Genomic DNA, 19,011 nt, shown 5'->3' with positions numbered 1-19,011 from the left:
TCAGGGTAAAGTAAGCAATAAGTAATGACAACATTTAGAATAATATAAACACTTATATTGAATCCATGTTAGAAAAATAACAAAATCACAAATAGTACTAAATCAAAGTATACAATTAAAAAAATTATACATAATAAAATGATAACAAAAAATTAGCTGTATTGCATATTATCCAAAAAAAAATATAAGAAGGAGGTGAAAAAAAAGAGAGAAAGCTAGGATAGAAAGAAGGATGAACTGGGAAAGCAGGAGGAAAGAGGATGAAAGAGTGAGGGGATAAAATAAACGATATTTTGAAAGCAGCTGATCTTGATCAAGAATATGTGATAGCAACAGATGTTTGGGCAAGAAGGAAGTTTGGGAATTGGGAGGGAGGGAATATTCGATTTGTAAAAATTGTTAACCTTTGATATATAGGGAAAGAACTGGTTGGATTGTATTCATGTGCATCAGCAGATGAATAGTAGGTTTGCAGGATTTTAATTACAGTGTTCATTATATTCCTGGTCTGTGAAACACTATACCAGATTTTCTGTTGAGATTAAGTTCTGACTTTGAGGGTGAAGAACAGGTGGAGGCATGCTGTTACTGAAGGAGCTATGAGGCGAAAAATGGGTGTAAACACTCAAAGGTGATGTAGTATTTCAAATGTATGTGGGCATACATAAGAGATGGACACGTAAGAAGAGATCACAGGAGTTGGAAGCCTATTAGAGGGTACAGGGTTCCTCCGCTAAGGCGGAGGAGCATCGCCCCACTGCTTTAAGGCAGTGCAGAAGAAAAACAAAATGATAACTAATTGTTATAATTTTCTTTTCCCGTTCCTAGGGGAGGGGCGGGGCTAGCATGAGCCAGGGAAGGAGTGGTTTGCACACTTAAAGTGCGCATGACTGTTTGCCCTTCTGTCCCCATCTGAGCGCCAAACCACAGCACTCAGACCAATCACAATGCTGCAAAGCTGCATTGTGATTGGCTAGGGGGAACTTAGGGGAAGCAATCACAACACTGCATTGCAGCGTTGTTATTGGCTTAGGGAGTCTGGGAGCCTGGGTGTTTTTACAGCGACAAGGAGAGGTGGCAGAGATGCAACGGCAGGCAGCGCGACCAGCAGGTACGTTTTTCACATTTTTTGTGTATTGTTTTATTTTCTACCAGCCGCCCCCTCACCCGTCACTGTTCCCTACCAGCCGCCATTGAGAGGGTAGGAGATGAGCTGTCACTAGATGGGAGTGTCGTATTGAGAGGTACGAGGGTAGTTTTTCCAGCCTCACTAAGAGATAGAATTATGACATTGGTTTATGAGGGTCATCAAAGACTGAGTAAAACTAAATACCCTTAAGCCTGTATTGCAGGTGTCAGGCTATACACCATATAACCTTGAATCATAACTTCAAACATCAATCCAAAGGTGCAGAGGGGATTCAGATACATTAGCACCCATTGAATTGAAATTGGGCCTAGTCAAAGGAAAGGTTTTCTGTCATTACAAAAGTGAGACTGCTTTAGAGTAGAACCATGAAACATTCCATTAATCCACAGCAGCTTCTGAAATGTTGTGCAACATAGCTGTTCAGAAGTTTCTGCTAGACATTGAAGATTCCTATGACGATGAGGTGATTCTTCTTCCCAACAAGATGCTGCAAGGGATTCTAAAGCATAACATCTCACACAAAATGATTTATTAAGTGAGTTTCATGTGAGGGGGCCTTAAAAATAGCCATTGACAATGACTTTGCTTGGAACTAACAATTCACTTTTTTATTTTCAGGTGGCAGAAGAGTGGCAAAGAAAAAGAACATGGACCGATCAGTCTAATATGACTGTTTTTCAGACATGAAAAAATGTCAATATAATTGTGAAATAAAAATCACTTTTACTGGTTAAACCCAGTAGCTTCCCATCTCCTTCAGCCTCTGGCACTGTTGGCCTCTCACTATCAATATGTCCTCGACTTCCTTGTGCTTCTCCACTCCTTCTCCTAAAGGGAGTAGCAGCTTCACCTTTAGCCACACAAGAACTCTTGATGCTAGGGTCAAGACACACTGGATAAGGAGACTATTTACTATTTCACTGAAAATGAGGGGACGGCTGGAGAGGGGATGATATAGTGGGGCGCTTTCAAGGCGGTGATGTGAGGGATCCACATAAAGACCATTCATAGAGCTAGAATAGGGCAAGCTTAATAAAAATATATGACCACAGAAGGGGCTACACAAAATGAGGAACTCAGACTCATTTATGGACTTGCAGACACCCATGGTCTTACAGAACTCAGGAGGAAACATATGGACCTGGCTGATAGACTGGGTAGAGTGGACTACAAAAAGTAAGTGGCACACCAGCATGCAGAGGTGGATAGGCCCAGACAGCTGCTGGCATGATTAATAAACGTGGAGTGAATCGGAAACGAATTGGAGTTATCAGATGCTCCAGTGATATATGGTTAACTTCAAAGCCAAAACAAACTTGGGGCCATGTTTATCATTATTATACGCAAAGCTGCAGACACTTTGCTGAACTGTGTGAAAAGGAGAGAGCAGGAATGTGCCATATCTATCCTAGCACCAATGCAGGTACCCATGCACCATGTTGCAAGGGTGCCTGTGGATCAGGCAAGGTTGTTTCTGTGCAGGAAGGGACACCTTCTGCATAAAACCTACCCTTAGAAGCTTATTCCTCTTTCTACGTGAGCTGCAGCTTAAGTAGAACGAAGAAAAAACAAGGAGAAATAAAGATATTTATCCTAGATACGCCTCACCTGGGAAGGTGTAGCATTTTGACGCATTCCCAGGTTGACCACTCTTGGTAAATCTGGGAAATGCGTCAAAATCCATGGGTGGGTGCGTGGGAACACCCAAGCTCCACCCAAGCTCCAACCACAGAACACCTCCCTGGGGCAGAGTATTGCAATGCAGTTACTTGCGGTGCCTTTCATTACCCCAGATTTACAAAGTCATGCAGAGCCGTGCACGGTGATCTTGCCTGGCTAGGTGAATCTTATCAAAGATTTATCATCGCCCTCCGTCCCCTAGGGTGGTGCAAGGGTGACACAAAACCTTTGATAGATCTGGCCCTCTGTATTTTCAGGAAACTGTCAAACATTGTAAGAGATACCCCAAAATCTTGACAGATTGCAAATCTACCTGACACGTATAGATAGACTGCATCGTGACCCACTGCTGTGTCAGTCGTTAGAGGAACCTTTGCCTTGCAGTAGACAAAGCAATGGAGTCGATATAACAGATAGCAAGGAACACAACTATCGGATAGATAGCCTCCCGGACAAATTTTATCTAACATACAAAACTACACTTGCCCTATAACTCTTAAAATGTATGAAAAACCTAGTCAATTGGGCCACCTACTGGGTGCTTTATGTGAGGCAATCATAGTAGTCCTTCCTAAAGAAGGCAGGGCCCCCCAGGGCGTAGGGTCATCTTGCCCCCTAGTCATGTTAAATTTGGATTTTAAAGTACTGGGGAGACTAATCAAAAACAGACTCCAGACTATGGGTCCTGTATAGTACATCCAGACCAGAATGGTTTTGTGCAGTTTCTAAATAGTAGAGGCACCAGGCAGGGTTGCCCTTTGTAGCCCTTTATCTTCACCATCATCCCGAGCTGCTGGCAAGCCTCCTGCGCAGCAGAGAGGCAGACTACGGTATATGCTTGGGCAACCAATGGCAGGTTGACTTGCTGTTTGCAGATGATACCCTTGTATATGTTAGGGAAAGTCTTGAGGCCCTTCTGGAGGTGATGGACATCTTAAATGAGTTTTGGAGCAACTTCTGGATATCATTAAGTGCAGCAAATCTTGCCTGTTACAGTTCGAACCACTTTTGGAGGTGGAGTGAACAGTGATTGCTCCAGAGGGATAGAGCTGAGGCTTGACTGCTTCAAATGTCTAGGAGTGAATGTCTCCCACACAGATGAGGATCTAATAGAGCCAAAACTAGGCAGAACAATTATGTAGCCCTGACAATCTGTGAAATTCTGGGTGTCCTTGCCGCTTTCATCTATGGGCAGGATAGCGATCCCCAAAATGCCGGTTCTTCTTACACTACTCTATTTCTTTTCTGAAATGCTGGGCAGAGCACCTAAAAGGTTTTATACTGAACTGGACAAGATACTCCCCGATCTTGTTTGGGGACTTGAGTGAAGAGTGGAGCTGTGCAAACTGCAGAGCCGTAGCCACCAACTATGAACAGCACTATGCGGCAGTCCAGTTGCAATGAGTGATGAGGTAACTACTTAGTGGTCCTGATCCAGACAGTGATAAAGTAGTCTGGAACGTGCAGGGGCCTCTGATTCTCCACCTCAGCCAAAGTGGCATCAACCGCCAGGCAAAAAGTGTGGGGGAGGGGGCTCTGCAACAAACACCCAGTTTCTCACAAAAAGTCTAACTTAGACCAAAAGTCTAACATTTCTAGTAGTAAAGTTAGACTTTTGGTCTACCTTTACATGTAGTAAAGTTAGACTTTTGGTCTAAGTTTGAACTAATTTTACTACTAGTAAAGTAAGACTGTAGGTATAAACTTAGACTTCAGTTCTAAACTTAGACTACTGGTCTAAGTTTACCTTTGTGACCCGGGTCCTGAGTATAGACCTAAAGTCTGAACTTAGACTTAAAGTTTAAATTTAAACTTTAGGTCTGAAGTTAACCTTTAAGACTAACGTTAGACTTCAGGTCTAAAGTTAGATTTTCTGTCAAAACTCAGGGTCCGATTCACAAAAGTAAACTTAGACAAAAAGTTCTACGTTTACGACTTTGGATATCCACAAAGGTAAGTTACGAGTAGTATCTTTACGTCCACACTCAGGGCAGAGTTTCCACACTCGGTGGAATCTCCGCACTCGAGGTGGAATCTCAGCCCGAGTGCAGAGATTCCACACCTGGAGTGGAATCTCAGCACCTGGAGAGGAATCTCTGCATTCTGGTGCATCTCTGCCCGATAGCGGAGATTCTGCCCGAGTGCAGACGTAAAGATACTATTTGTAACTTACCTTGTAAAGTTGTAAAGTTAAACCGTTTGTCTAAACTGGGACCAAAAGTCTAACTTTGTGAATTAGACCCTTAGACTTCAGGTCTAAGTTTGCCTTTGTGATAGCCCACATGTACTAGGGAGAAGATTCCAGATACTCCTGATGAAAATATTCTAACACATATTTCCATCGTATGGTGTGGCAGCGTCTTGTAATATCACAGTTTTGGACAGAGACACTTGAAGTGTTTGCAGAGCTGACAAAGAACACTATAGTCCAGGATCCTTCAAGGTGCTTCCTAGGAATGATGTCCAGAACAGAGAAAATGAAGTATGTTAGATTCTTAAAGCCAGCATATGGCTCAAGTCAAACGTCACATCGAGATGGCACAGAAGTCCCACAGGGCTACAGAAATGGGCATTCCCTTCTGCCTTGCAGTGGAGAACAGCAGGAGCTCAACTGGCCATGATATGGGATACATTTATTCTAGCACTTAAGGCCAAATCAAAAGCGTGACCCCTCTCCACTTTAACACCATCGGTGCGGCGCATTTTCCTGCTGTGCGCTGAAGTTTCGAAAATCCCGCGGTTCATGATAAGCTCAGCTCGTCATGAGCGTACAAGAGGTGTACTTCATGACAAGCTGAGCACGTCATCAGCGTCGAAGGGGTTAAAAAACTTGAGTACACTCCAGAAATCGTGAGAAGCATAAGGCGGCCTGCGAAGCTGGAAACCCTCGCATCTCCCAGTAACCCAAATCGCTGTTTATTTCCTTAAATTCAATTTGTGGTTTGGGCTATAAAGTGAGTCCCTATTGGACCAAGGGTGCAGCTGGCAGATGGGGGTTATAAAACTTTGCAACAATTTTTAGAAACAGGTCACACAGCTGAACACAGCTTAATCAGGTGTTTTAAGTGCTCCTGAGTTTAATTTCTCATGTTGAAACAATTGTGCGAGTACAAATCACGCTTGGCTTGCAGCATGTACTAATTAAATGTTTGGCGTGGATAATGATGTTATCTCATGTTATGTTAAAATGAATTTGTAAAGCACACGTACACCGGGGTGGTTTCATGGCGCTACTTTGATTGATACCAAAGTCCTGGAAAATTATTCAAAAGCCTGTCAGAATAGCCAAGTTTTGAGGAGGCTTCTAAAACAAGGAAATTGGTGCAGAAGCAAATTTCAGAGGGGTGGGAGTTTTTTAAAATGTGGGGGCCAAAATAGCGAACCTGGCACCATCAGTGCCCTTCAATTTAAAAGGTGGGATGGACAGAAGTTGCTTATGGGCTGAGCGGAGATTGCGTGTGGGGGCGTGCTTGTTGATCAAGTTGTTCACAAATTTAGGGCTTCTACCATTGAGTGATTTAAAGATGAGACACCCAACCTTGAAGGCACAAACGGGCAGCCAATGTAGCTTCCTTAGAAGAGGAGTGACATGGTAGTGCCTAGGTTGATGAAGAATCAGACGTGCAGCCTGGTTTTGTAGCATCTGCAGATATATGGATAGGTAAAGGGGGATGCCAAAATATAGCAAATTGGCATAGTTGGCATGGGACATAACCATGGTGATGAATCCGAGCTTCATGGGTAAGGAATCTGCAGATATTTTTTATTTTCCTGAGTTGAAAAAAACAGGTGGAGATCACAGACCCAATCTGAGACTTCATGGTGAGGTCCTGACTGATTATTACCCCAAGGCTCTTGGCCGAGCTGGATGGAAAGGGGGACTGACCTAGCTCCCTGGGCCAGAAGTGAGGACCCCAGGGATTTTTAGAGATACCACCTGTTAAAACCAACTCCGTCTTATCCAGGTTAAGTTTGAAATGGCTGCTGTTCATCTATGGAATAGCATGGGCAGCATGGTAGACTGAAAGGCATGGACCGATTCCGGGGAATTGCTGATGGAAAAAATAAGTTGAAAATCATCATCGAAATTAAATGTACAGACTTGACGCTCTTTCGGGGCTCTGACTACAGGGAGGAGGTAAAGATTGAACAACAGGGGGAAAAGTGAGGAGCTCTGTGGGACTCCGCATGAAATTCTGATTCTGGGGGCAGTAAACTGGGCAGTGGAGACTGCCTGGGATCGATTTTCCAAAAAGGAGCTGATTCAGCCCAGAGCGGGTCCCGAAATTCCTGTGTCCCTTACACGGTCGACCGCCTCAGTGGAATAGGCTGGGCAGAAACCCGCTTGGTGTTGATCAAGGAATTCAGATTCCTCCAGGAAATCAGTTAGGCTGGAATACTGGACTTTATTTGTTTGTAGCTCGGAAAGTTCTGCCGATTGGGGACCGCCAGATGTTTCATTGGTCCTGTAGTTAAAATCACCAATCAGCAGAATTTTCCCATAGCAAGTAGCTAAGTGCGCTACCTGTTCACCCAAAGAGCGAGGGAAGTGGGGCATCCTCTGAGGGGGCCTATAGAGCAAGATGCATACTAAAGGGGCAGCATCAGATTTTAATTCTAATTTTACCACCTGATTATCAACTAGAGGTAGATCTAGCGGGGTTAAGACAGTAAATTTCCAGCCATGGTGTATAATGGCAGCTACACCTCCACTAACTTTCCCCTGGGGAAGGTTGGCTTGGAGGATGTAGTAATCTGGTGGTAGTGCAGCAAGGATGTCTGGTGATGACTCCTGGGATAACCAGGTTTCATTAAGCAGGAGGAGATCTGGCTGCTCCAGCTTGAGCAGAAGAAAAATGTCAATCTGGCGCTTAACCATAGAGTGGGTGTTCAAATATATAACAGAAAACTTCCGAGCACCGTTACCATCTTGAGGATGGAAGAGACCCCAGGCCGCTGTAATGTGCAGACAAGCACAGACGGACTTGTCCTTTGGCCGGCACCCCACTTCTCGATGATAGGCTCCAGAGTGGGCGTGACAGCCAGCATCAGCTGGTCCGGAGTTAAAAGTGCGAATACGCAGTAGCGATTTTAAAAAACAAGTCAAATTCAGTGCAATAGCCAAGTAACAATTTCAAAAGGAAGGCAGGTTTTAAAATCAGTGCCTAGAACAATGGTGTTGGGTCAAAAAGGATGTGCCAATGACAAGGCAAAGTCCAGGTGGATAATTGTATTCTGGGTTTATCATACTTCTAAGAATTTGTAATCTTTTAGACTATAAAAGTTCTCTGTTGGGGCAGTAAGTGCTAATGGCGTAGGAGATGAACTCGGGGGTAGTTCCCGCCAAGGCCTGAAATGTGGTACAGCCCAATTTAAAGAGAGCCCGTTCCTTGATGGGCAGCCAATTTAGGGATTGGAGAAGGGGTGGTGTGATGGAATCTGGGCAGGCCATAAATCAGGCGGGCGGCCTGATTTTGTACTAGCTGAAGGCAACGAAAGTCATGATGCCTGCTTGGATGATGGCTTTCTGCTAGAAACAGAGAAGTGGCAGCTGGGTATTACTACATGTCTAACAGTGCTTTGTGTCTGCGAGTTATGACTCCAAGGTTTAGGTTTAGGTTTAGGATTTGCACTAGTCCTTCACTCTCTAGGGACTTCTTGGAGTTAAAACACGAGGCTGCCTACGAGGATTACTGGGATTTTATTACGGCTCCCGGGGACAGGAAACGGTACCACCAATTTAGGGTGGGAACGCTTCCTGTAAATTCCTTTACAGCCAAATGGCTGCCAATATTAACCCAAGCTGTCCATTCTGTCCCTCTCAGTCGGAAAGCATAGCTCGTTTGCCCAGAGTATAAGCACCCTAGGCATACGTGGTTGAAGCCTATGTTTCAGCAGTTGGGCATCACCACAGCCTCTGAGGCACTAAGGATTTTGAAAACTAACTGCTCAGAACATGTAGCTATTGCTGTCGCCCAATTTTTACATTGAATATGGGTAATTTGTGCGCGCAAATTAGGCCTAAATTAAGAATCTGTTTTTTTAACAAATATTTCTATATATTTATTATAGCTATTAATTTATTCTGTGATGCTAATGTATTTTTGCCCTGGATTTCCTGTTTTATGCCTTTTATAGCTATGCTTTTAATTTAATTGTAAATTATTCTGTAATGGATGGACTGGCTTATCGACCAAATCTCCTCCTGAGCTATATTGTCATTGATATGAAATCGCGAATATTCATGTTTCCTTTCTTTTTTAATATGTTTGTCTTTTATGATATGCAAATTGAAATAAAGATTTTATGATGATGATGACTCCAAGGAATGGATAACATGTTGCATGCGCATTCTTTGTAAGATAATGGAGACTCTACATGTCATTGTGAATGTGTTTTCCCTAACTTCCAACATTTGCTCCAATGCCATATTGCAGTCAGAATAAGCTGGTGGGCTGGGTACCATGGGATGATTTCTCATTGGAGTTGACACCAGACCCTCCAGCTGGCTTCCATGTTCTTTCAATCAGTTCCTCTATGGGTGTTGCAGGTGGGTCTGTGCTGGGTCTGCCTCCAGTAGAAGCATCATCCTACCTCCTGGTGGCAAGTCTCTACTTAGTACAGTCCTGACTCTTTCCTTCTCATCTTTATACGACCAAGAACAGTGCTTTCGAAGTGACAGTCACTCTCATGTGCAAAGCATAGCAAGCTTTGCGCTACAAAAAAAGGTGCACGCCTTGGTTATTCCAGAAGGCTATGCAGATGTCATCCAGAGACATCTGTATGTCATCATATGCTAATTAGTCTTGTGGCCAGAAGCAAAGAGCAGTCTCAGCATATGTGAACGTGGTTGTGTGTGTGCTTAAGCTACCAGCGGGGTATCTTCATTCTAAAACTACTGTCAAGGGCTGGGCTTATAGTTGCAGGTCCTGAGGCAAAAATAGGGTCTGCAATTTCCCACAGCCACTCATAAGAGAACGCAGAAAGATTGTGATTTTGAGGTGAAACAAGGACCGCCTGCCAAATCCAGAAAAAAACCTCTGCACAGGTGATAAAGGCTTTGCAGGTACGTGTTGGCAAGTTGAAGCAAAGCAGGTAGACTGGACTGCTTCCGCTTGCTTGATTCTTTCTAGTCTGTACGGAGATGATGTAAGCATCCAATCGAAGCAGTAGCATGGATGGGTGTGCAGGGTTCCACCTATGTCACAGGGGGCACACCCTTTCCAATCGAGTAGATGCTGAATAGTTCTATATCTGCCAATTCTGCATAGGTCTTGGACTTCGTATTCAGTTAAGTGATAAACAGGAACTGATTTTCTTCCAGGAAAGGTAGTAGGTAGAAGAGCAATATGGAATACCATGGCCCACATTACTAAAAGGGCGCACTATCCCATTTCGCACCACAGCACACCTATCAACATTTGCTCCAGGTGCAAATAGGGAAAGTGCACCCTATTATGAAGAATGCACTGCCCTCAGGGCAGCTGCAAACTCGTGTTGTCCTGTAGGCAGGCCATTCAAGTGAAATAAGGAGCAGCAGTTTAAAAGCTGTTCCGTTTATCAGTACAAGTGGCTCTCTGCCTGCACCTTTAAGAGGGGTCATAGGTCCCCCTGCAGGGGGGTGCAGTGAGTGACAGCACCCGCCTTCATGGGGTGTCTGGAGGGGTACATTGGACACCGTTTCACCTCTCAAGAGAGCTTCCCTCAGGAGGTGCACTCACTCAGCACCACTTTTTGTGGTGCAATGTCAATGCACCTCCTGAGGACACTTTTGCCTCTGTGCCTAAGTCTTTAACATGGCGCAGGCACAGATTTAAAGTGATTCCATCATTTGCATGGGGCCACACCCCCATGCAAATGAGGGAACGCCCTCACATGACTGCTCTAGCTCTACATGTTAGCCACGACTATCAGTAATACAGAAGAGGCCACACAAGCATCTGCGACCCCTTCTGTAATACTAAAGTGCCCTGGGGCACACAAAGGGGGCGCACAGGTCTGTTGCGTACCACAGGATGCTTTCTGCAATATGCCAGGTGGAAGATAAAGATTTGACCACAACAGAGTTGATTCTTGTAACAATCTAAAATGGATGATTATACTTGGGGACAAACTTTTCATGGAAGTGGCAAGATTGGTATGTATTACCTACCTTTATATTCAAATTGATAAGAAAGAAGGATAATGTTACTTACCCAGTAAGCATCTGTTCTTGGCATGTAGAGCTGTAAATTCACATGCTTTGAATACTCCTGCCATCTAATGTTGCGTCCAGATGTTTGCAAGTTGTTTTTTTTCGAAGAAGTCTTTCTAGTCCCAAGGTAGGTGACTCCTCCTTTCGGTGATAGTGCGCATGGGCATCAACTTCATTGTTAGATTGTTTTCCCGCAGAGGCTGAGAATGGGGTTAGTAGGTGTAGAATAGAGATGTCCTTGCGTATAAATGTGAATTAAGAACTACAACAACTACAGGAGACCAGGGAGGTGGGTGGACACGTGAATCTACAGGTCTACAGGTTAAAAAGTTGCTCCTAATACCAATCGAGGAAGATGGTAGGAGAGTATTTGTTTCTTGCCTTCTGTCTTGGAAAACGAGTAGTCATTGCAACTGGTCAAGGGTGTGTTTTAGTGTTGATGCTCTTGTCTTCTTGAGCTGAAGATAGGGTCTGTCATTTCCTTTGATCACCTTGAGAGACCTTGAATGAACTCAAAAAAGATTCTGGGCATTCCAGGGAAAAAACCTGAAAGACAAAAGTCTGCTTTAAAGAACCATGCACATTTAGGGTTGATTGGGTTGAATAAATACTAACATCAGCTTCCAAATTTACAAAGAACAAGGTGTTAACTGCCACTGCTAAGAAAGCCAATACTCAAACTTTTTAGTATGGAGCTGGCAATAAAATCTTCAAAAAGATTACAAAAATCGTTAATGGTCAATGTGTATAGAAATACATATGACCACCCAGAATTGTAGTCAGAAATGTTAAGGTTAAATTAATAATTTTAGGCATAGACTTTCTTCTCATCTTGACCCAAAATTGGACTGCCAATCCACAAATAAATACAGAACTCCAAAGCCACAAAAATCTCTTTGCAGACACTGGTGGATTGCGAAGTGGCATAGCCTCACAGCACACTATATTAAATATTTTTTTAGTTATAGAACGTGTCAAGCAAGCCCAATGGATCTGCCCTCCAATACATTCAGCCATCACAAGTGTATTTTTACCTACCATGCCTTATCTCTACTTGATCCAAGAACTCTGTACGCCACCAACACAATATTCTTAGACTTGCAGAATTCCAATAATTTGCTCTGGTTCAAATATATGTGGCATTCCACCTGCAGAACATAGCACATTGTCAACTGTAAACGAACTGTTAACACAAAAATAAAAATTCTAATTCTGAAAAGGAAAGGGGACTGACCTAAATAAATTCACAGTTGATGGCATAGGAGAGCTTTACATAAACATCTTGCTGCTATACTGTAACACTTCATTTAAACAGAATATAAATAACAGTTTTATTCACAGTACCCCTGCCAACATGTGCGACAGATGTTGTCCTCGCTATAATTATGAAGACGACCCAGGTCAGGACAGGTTAAGTATGTGAAGCCGCCCATCAGTATATACTACAACGTTTCAGCTCATTATATGGATTGCGTACATTAATGATTGCAACCTCTAGCTCATAGGCAAGTGAAGAAGTAATCAAATGTTTTCCATACTCCTGCCAATAGGGATAAATATAGCACATCTTGAGAAACACTAGTACAAATAATGACATATGATAGAGGGTGGATGCTGCCCACAGAAACAGGAACAGCCCATCAACGACTTCTTAACTAGGGACTATGATGAAGGAACACACATGTTATGCCAAAGCAGTCCTCCTGAAGCAAGACCTTTGTGTAAATTGCCATCAGAGCTGCAGATCATGATTTGGAGTAATACAATCCTGTTTCAGATTAGAAGGAGAATCCTTGCTAACCCTATGCTTAAAAACATTGTTATATGCTTAAAAGTATTGACGGTGTAGCACATGCTCCAGGAGAATCCTTGCTAGCCCTATGCTTAAAACATTGTTATATGCTTAAAAGTATTGACGGTGTAGCACATGCTCCATATAAAAGAGCTCGTTGCCACCTAAACTTTGGGAACTATCCAGGGTTCCCTACTCAATCAATCAAACATTCTTTATTTTGCTTACAAAAACCATAAGAGAAGCAACCATACAAATCAGGATTAGATCACACTAAGCTAAAAGGAGCGTTCAGGAGACAAATGTGCAAGTAAGACATAAAAGGGCTCAGGTTGACATAATAAAACAGCATGGACATGGCATGGGTGTTGCAGTTCCCAATAATTCATGGTTGGGATCTCTCTGGCAAGAATAAAAGGCTAAAGTGCTAGTGCATTAACAAAACTTGTACAAATCACTTTCCAGATTTATAACCCACGCATAAAACAATAAATAATAATTGCCCTCATCCGAAAATAGTGCCCTTGCACTAGGTCAACAATAGACAAAATTAAAATACATAAGATATTAGCATTAACACAGTTGTTTACAATTAGGGCTCCCGGTTTGATGGTATTTATTTTTTTGCCATTTCCGTCTGTATTTATGTGTATTTATTTTTGGGGCATTTTTTCTGTATTAATCCACATTTATTTTTGGCACACGCAAAAGACGATGCTACAGCTAGTATTTTTCCACATTTATTTAAATTGAAAACACAGCGAAAATAAAATGCCTTTCTACACTTGAAGTTCAAGGCATTGAGTAAACTTAGTGCTGCACAGCTTCTATAATATACAAGAAATGCATTGCATTTGTTAGTATCACAGTATTAATTGATCTAACTTTCGAGTGCGATGCTACATACATTAGCTGCAATTCCCACAGTAAAAACGTCTGCATTTTTCATAGTAATTTTTTTTTATGTTTCCTAAGTAAAGTGTCTTGATTTGTTTTGATCCTATTAAAATCTTTGTATCCATCAGTTCCAAAAATGGAGCTTCCTTTGTGCTTTCCTAACTGTGGATATATTTGGAGATATTTGTGCGGTTCATTCACATTCATTGAAATCTTATCTGTTACCAAAAACTGAAATCCTCCTGCATATCCTTTCACTCTCCATGTGCTCCAGCAATATATTCACATATTTCTTATTACAAAATCCTCTCCCCTTATAGTCAGAGAAAGTAAACACATTTTTCCATGTTAAAAGAATAATCAGAAATGTGTGGGAAGACTTGCCCTCTGTGTTTGAATGAGCAGCAATTGTGACTAGTTAAAAAAGCAAAGGCGCCTTTGTTGCTCCTTCACCTTCTGAACTCCAGCAAGGCAATTTTGGGGGTGCTGCAACGCCTACCACCCCCCTACTTCCAAGCTCTCAATTTCCATTGAACTACAAATGTAGTGCAACATTCTGGGGACTGTCCTCTGCAAGATGGGTGTGCACATTAGCCGTATAAACTCATGATTACAAGTACCAGGATGCAACAGTGTAGCTAGGATGTGATGCACTGTTCAAATATGACATGAGCGCCTTATGATCTTTGCCTCTAGTGAGAAGTCTGTGTGTCACATGTAGCCTGGCAGTGTGTCTATGCAGAAAACAGGCTGACGGTATGCCGTAGTATGTTATCAGCAGGCTGGCAGTGTGCCTAGACACCAGATGCAGCCTTTACAACAAGGACTTCAAGTACCAGAATGCTCTAGTACAACGAGAACACCCGCATGGACAATTTGTCTTCTTGCCTTCGGTCAGCAGGAGGAGTAATGAAAGGACCAGATGTGCTGTACAAGTCTGACAGGGGAATGTGCGATGCAAACAATTTATAAAATGATGCCTCAGCCGGTCCTGAAAGCTGTGATGGATGGAGTGGATGCTGCTGCCTGAGCCTCCCTGCAGCCAGCTCGCACAGATGGTCCTTAAGCACATCGAGTTCAGAAAGGAATGCCCATCCCTGGCAGTCCATTGTTGGAGGGAGAGGTGTGAACCCGCAGCTCCTGTATGAACAGCTCCTGGCACCCCCGCACCAAGGCCTGGTGGCAGCAGGCACAATGGGCCGGTGTCAGCTTTCTCAAGGCCTGTGCTTTGTTTAGTGTTTATCAGAGCACCTGGGGAGCTTACCTGCGATAAGCCCCTGGAGTTAAAAAGTTCTTGGGGCCACCTCACACTTTTCTTCGGAACTTCACAGGATGCAACAGCCGATCCCCGACCTATCACAGGCTGTGGACAGCCCATTGTCATTCTGACTGCAGATGATTATCACATTTAGAATGGCAATGGGCTGTTGCAGAGGAGCTTAACGTGCGCCTGAGGTGTGCTTCCTCACTGCTGATTAGCACATGCCTGAAGGTGACCTAATCCATGCACAGTTTTAATAGCATTTTTCTGTTTCTAAATATAAATACAGACAATGGAAAAATAGTTTTCCGTCTGTATTTATGTGTATAAATCCGTAAAAACGGAAAACCGGGAGCCCTATTTACAATGTAAAATAACAGCATTGGTGTTTAAACCACTCTTGTCTGGTCAATACAGTCTCGATTATGTCGATCAGGACCAGACAACGGTGTTAGCTGCGCCCTCCTTCTAATTGCCCAGAAGTGGCCTAGGAATTTCGCAGTGGTACCGGCGAAAATGAATGATTGAATGAACAAAGTTTTATAAAGCGCAACTTAGCCCAAGGGTATCAAGACGCTAACGCGAGTAATCCAACACACAGTCAGAAGGGTCAGCTTTACAAGTACGCCTCAGAGAAAAGCCAGGGTTTTAAGGCCTTACGGAACAGAGAGAGAGAGGGTTGCCCTATAAGCTCAGGGGGGAGAGAGTTCCACAATCTGGGCACCACAATGGAGAACGCTCTTCCACCCCATTTTGCCCTTGCAAACCTGGGGACCACAAGAAAGTTTTTGTTAGAGGAACGAAGAGATCTCCTGGGGGTATAGAGATGATTACAAGTGACTTGATACCCTCCGGACCAGTGCCATAAAAGGCTCCATGAGACAGACATAGACTTTTAAAGGTGATCCTACAATGTATCCGAAGCCAGTGTAAATTCTCCCGAGCTGCCGAGGCTGAGGCAAATCTAGGGAGGTTCAAAACCATCTTCGCCGCAGCATTCTGGACCATTTGAAGATGATGAATAAGACTCTTGTTAATGCCCAAATAAAGGGCATTACAATAGTCCAGTCTGGAGGAGACTAATGCTATGGTAGCCTGTTTCTGAGCATCTGGGGAAAGATAATGGGAGATCTTTCTAAGGATTCTAATAATGCCACAGCAGGTGGAAACAGTCCTATTAACCTGACGTTCAAAGGAAAGGGCAGTGTCCATTAGCACCACACTAGTTCTTGCCATACTGGCGTGGGTGGGAACATTCCCCAAGTGAGGGCAGCCACCAGTCCCTTGACCAGATTTCCTGATTGCCCTCAAAGATTAATACCTCTGTTTTCTCCCCGTTCAATTTCAGGAAGTTCTGAACCATCCACTGAGAGACAGCCTCCATGCAGCTCCTGAAATTCTGAGCAGAATCCTTCATTGAGTGAGTGAGAGACATCATTATTTGGGTGTCGTCTGCATAAGACAGCATCTCCAACCCAAATGATCTAACCACCCTGGCAAGGGGGGCCACGTAGATGTTAAAAAGTGTAGGGCTCAATGAAGAGCCCTGAGGGACCCCACAGTGCACAGGTTTAGGAGCAGAAAGAAACTGACCCAGTTTCACTCTCTGTTCCCTTTGGTACACAGACAAAATATCGATTTTTTAATATCGATAAGCAAAAATATCGAAGTTTAAATATCGATATACAAAAATATCGAAGGTAAGTAATATCGACAGTCTAAATATCGATATTGGTATGATATCAGTAATATCGAAGTTGTAAATATCGATGTTAATAATATCGAAATTAATAACTTTGATGTTACTAATATCTATTTTTAAATAAATTTAGTGTATATTATATTGTATTAATTATGTTTTATAATTTTTTTTAATGTTATTTTATTAAATATTGTGTTTTACTACTGTAGCGGGTTGTGGGTTTATAGGGGAATAGGGTGGGAAGTAATTTAATTATGTTAAATTAATTATTAATTATTAGGAATTATTAATTAATTAATTGAGAATTAATTTTAAATTATTTTAATTAATTCATTAATTGATAAATATGTTCTGTAGCGGGTTATGGGTTTATAGGGGAATAGGGTGGGAAGTAATTTAATAATAATTAATTAATTGATATATGTTTGTACATATTTTAAATAATTAATTGGTAATTAATTTCTAATAATTAGTTAATTAATTATTATAATTTTTTATCATATTTATAATTATTAATTAGTTGGTAATTAATTATTATTAATTATTTTAGTAAATTAATTAAAGTAATTTTTATATATATTATTTATTGTTATTAATTAATTAATTGTGCAAAATAATATTAATTATTAAATTAAATTAATTACAGCAAATGTGCTAATATATTTATTTTATTGTTATTGTTAATTAATAATTAATTGGTAATTAAATAATATTAATTAATTGTGGGTACAGGGGTATTTTTAGGGTTCAGGGTCAGTTTTCAGTTCATGGGTACAGGGGTATTTTTAGGGTTAAGGGTCAGTTTTCAGTTCATGGGTAAAGGGGTATTTTTAGGGTTCAGGGTCAGTTTTCAGTTCATGGGTAAAGGGGTATTTTTAGGGTTCAGGGTCAGTTTTCAGTTCATGGGTAAAGGGGTATTTTTAGGGTTCAGGGTCAGTTTTCAGTTTTTGGGTAAAGGGTTATTTTTAGGGTTCAGGGTCAGTTTTCAGTTCATGGGTAAAGGGGTATTTTTAGGGTTCAGGGTCAGTTTTCAGTTCATGGGTACAGGGGTATTTTTAGGGTTCAGGGTCAGTTTTCAGTTCATGGGTAAAGGAGTATTTTTAGGGTTCAGGGTCAGTTTTCAGTTCATGGGTAAAGGGGTATTTTTAGGGTTCAGGGTCAGTTTTCAGTTTGTGGGTAAAGGGGTATTTTTAGGGTTCAGGGTCAGTTTTCAGTTTGTGGGTAAAGGGGTATTTTTAGGGTTCAGGGTCAGTTTTCAGTTCATGGGTAAAGGGGTATTTTTAGGGTTCTGGGTCAGTTTTCAGTTCATGGGTAAAGGGGTATTTTTAGGGTTCAGTGTCAGTTTTCAGTATTTGGGTTAAGGGGTATTTTTAGGGTTCTGGGTCAGTTTTGGGTTTTTGGGGTACAGTCGTACAGGGTAAAAATTAAATAAATTTAAATTAAATCAATTAAATGAAATTATAAAATATAAAATTACATTAAATTATTACGTTTTTAATTTATTTTAAATGTATATGTATTAGTTTTAATTTTTTTATTATGTTTTAATATTTTTATTTAATATTTGTAACATTATATGTATTTTATAATTATTTTAACATTTTTATTAATACATTTAAAAAAACGATATTTTTAATTCCGATATTTTTGTACTACGATATTATTTTTTCGATATTTTTGTACTTACCTTGTTAGGGATAGGATTCCGATATTTTTGACTTCGATATTTTTGTCCCGATATTTTTGTATGTCGATATTTTTGATTTCGATATTTAGTCAGACATTCGTTCCCTTTCGTTAAGAAAGGAGGCAAGAAGATTCAGGGCAGGGCCCGACCCCTATCTCCCTGAGACAAGACACCAATATAGATGGAGACAGAGTGTCGAAGGCCGCTGTAAGGTCCAACAGGACCAAAAGAGTGCTGTGGCCCTTGTCAACCTGAGAGCGAATATTATTAAGAACTGCAGTAAGAACAGTTTCAGTACTATGATTTCTCCTGAAACCATGTTGGAAGCTATCCAAAAGGGCAAAATCCCTGAGGTAGGTGCTAAGATGGAGATTAAGATTGGACTCCAACATCTTTGCGGGGGCGGGAAGTAGGGAGATGGGGCGAAAGTTTTTCAAGACACCTGGGTCCAGAGCAGGTTTCTTCAAGAGCGGTTTTACAACCGCCATCTTCCATAGGGAGGGAAAAATTCCCTCCAAGATGGGACGGTTCATAACCTTCATAAGAGGTTGAATAACCACTTCCCGGCAGGTTTTCAACACTTTAAGCGGGCAAGAGTCTAAGGAAGAGCCAGACTTTATATTGTCTAGAAGCCGAGCCATAATCTCA

At 41.9% G+C, this 19,011-nt stretch overlaps 1 protein-coding gene across 1 annotated transcript in view; it reads right to left on the bottom strand.

Moving 5' to 3' along the window:
• The window catches only part of LOC147734755 (aldo-keto reductase family 1 member C1-like), a 210,055-nt gene that overhangs the window by 28,448 nt on the left and 162,596 nt on the right, over positions 1-19,011 (bottom strand). The window contains exon 7 of the mRNA XM_086953034.1: positions 12,063-12,172. Within this exon, the coding sequence (XP_086809160.1) occupies positions 12,063-12,172 (110 nt within the window). The remainder of the gene's footprint in view (positions 1-12,062; positions 12,173-19,011) is intronic.

The sequence above is a fragment of the Lissotriton vulgaris genome, chromosome 1_2, assembly GCF_964263255.1.
Source record: "Lissotriton vulgaris chromosome 1_2, aLisVul1.2, whole genome shotgun sequence".
Lineage (NCBI taxonomy): Eukaryota > Metazoa > Chordata > Amphibia > Caudata > Salamandridae > Lissotriton > Lissotriton vulgaris.
The sequence above is the reverse complement of the archived record's forward strand: the minus strand, read 5'-3'. Positions and strand labels throughout refer to the sequence as shown.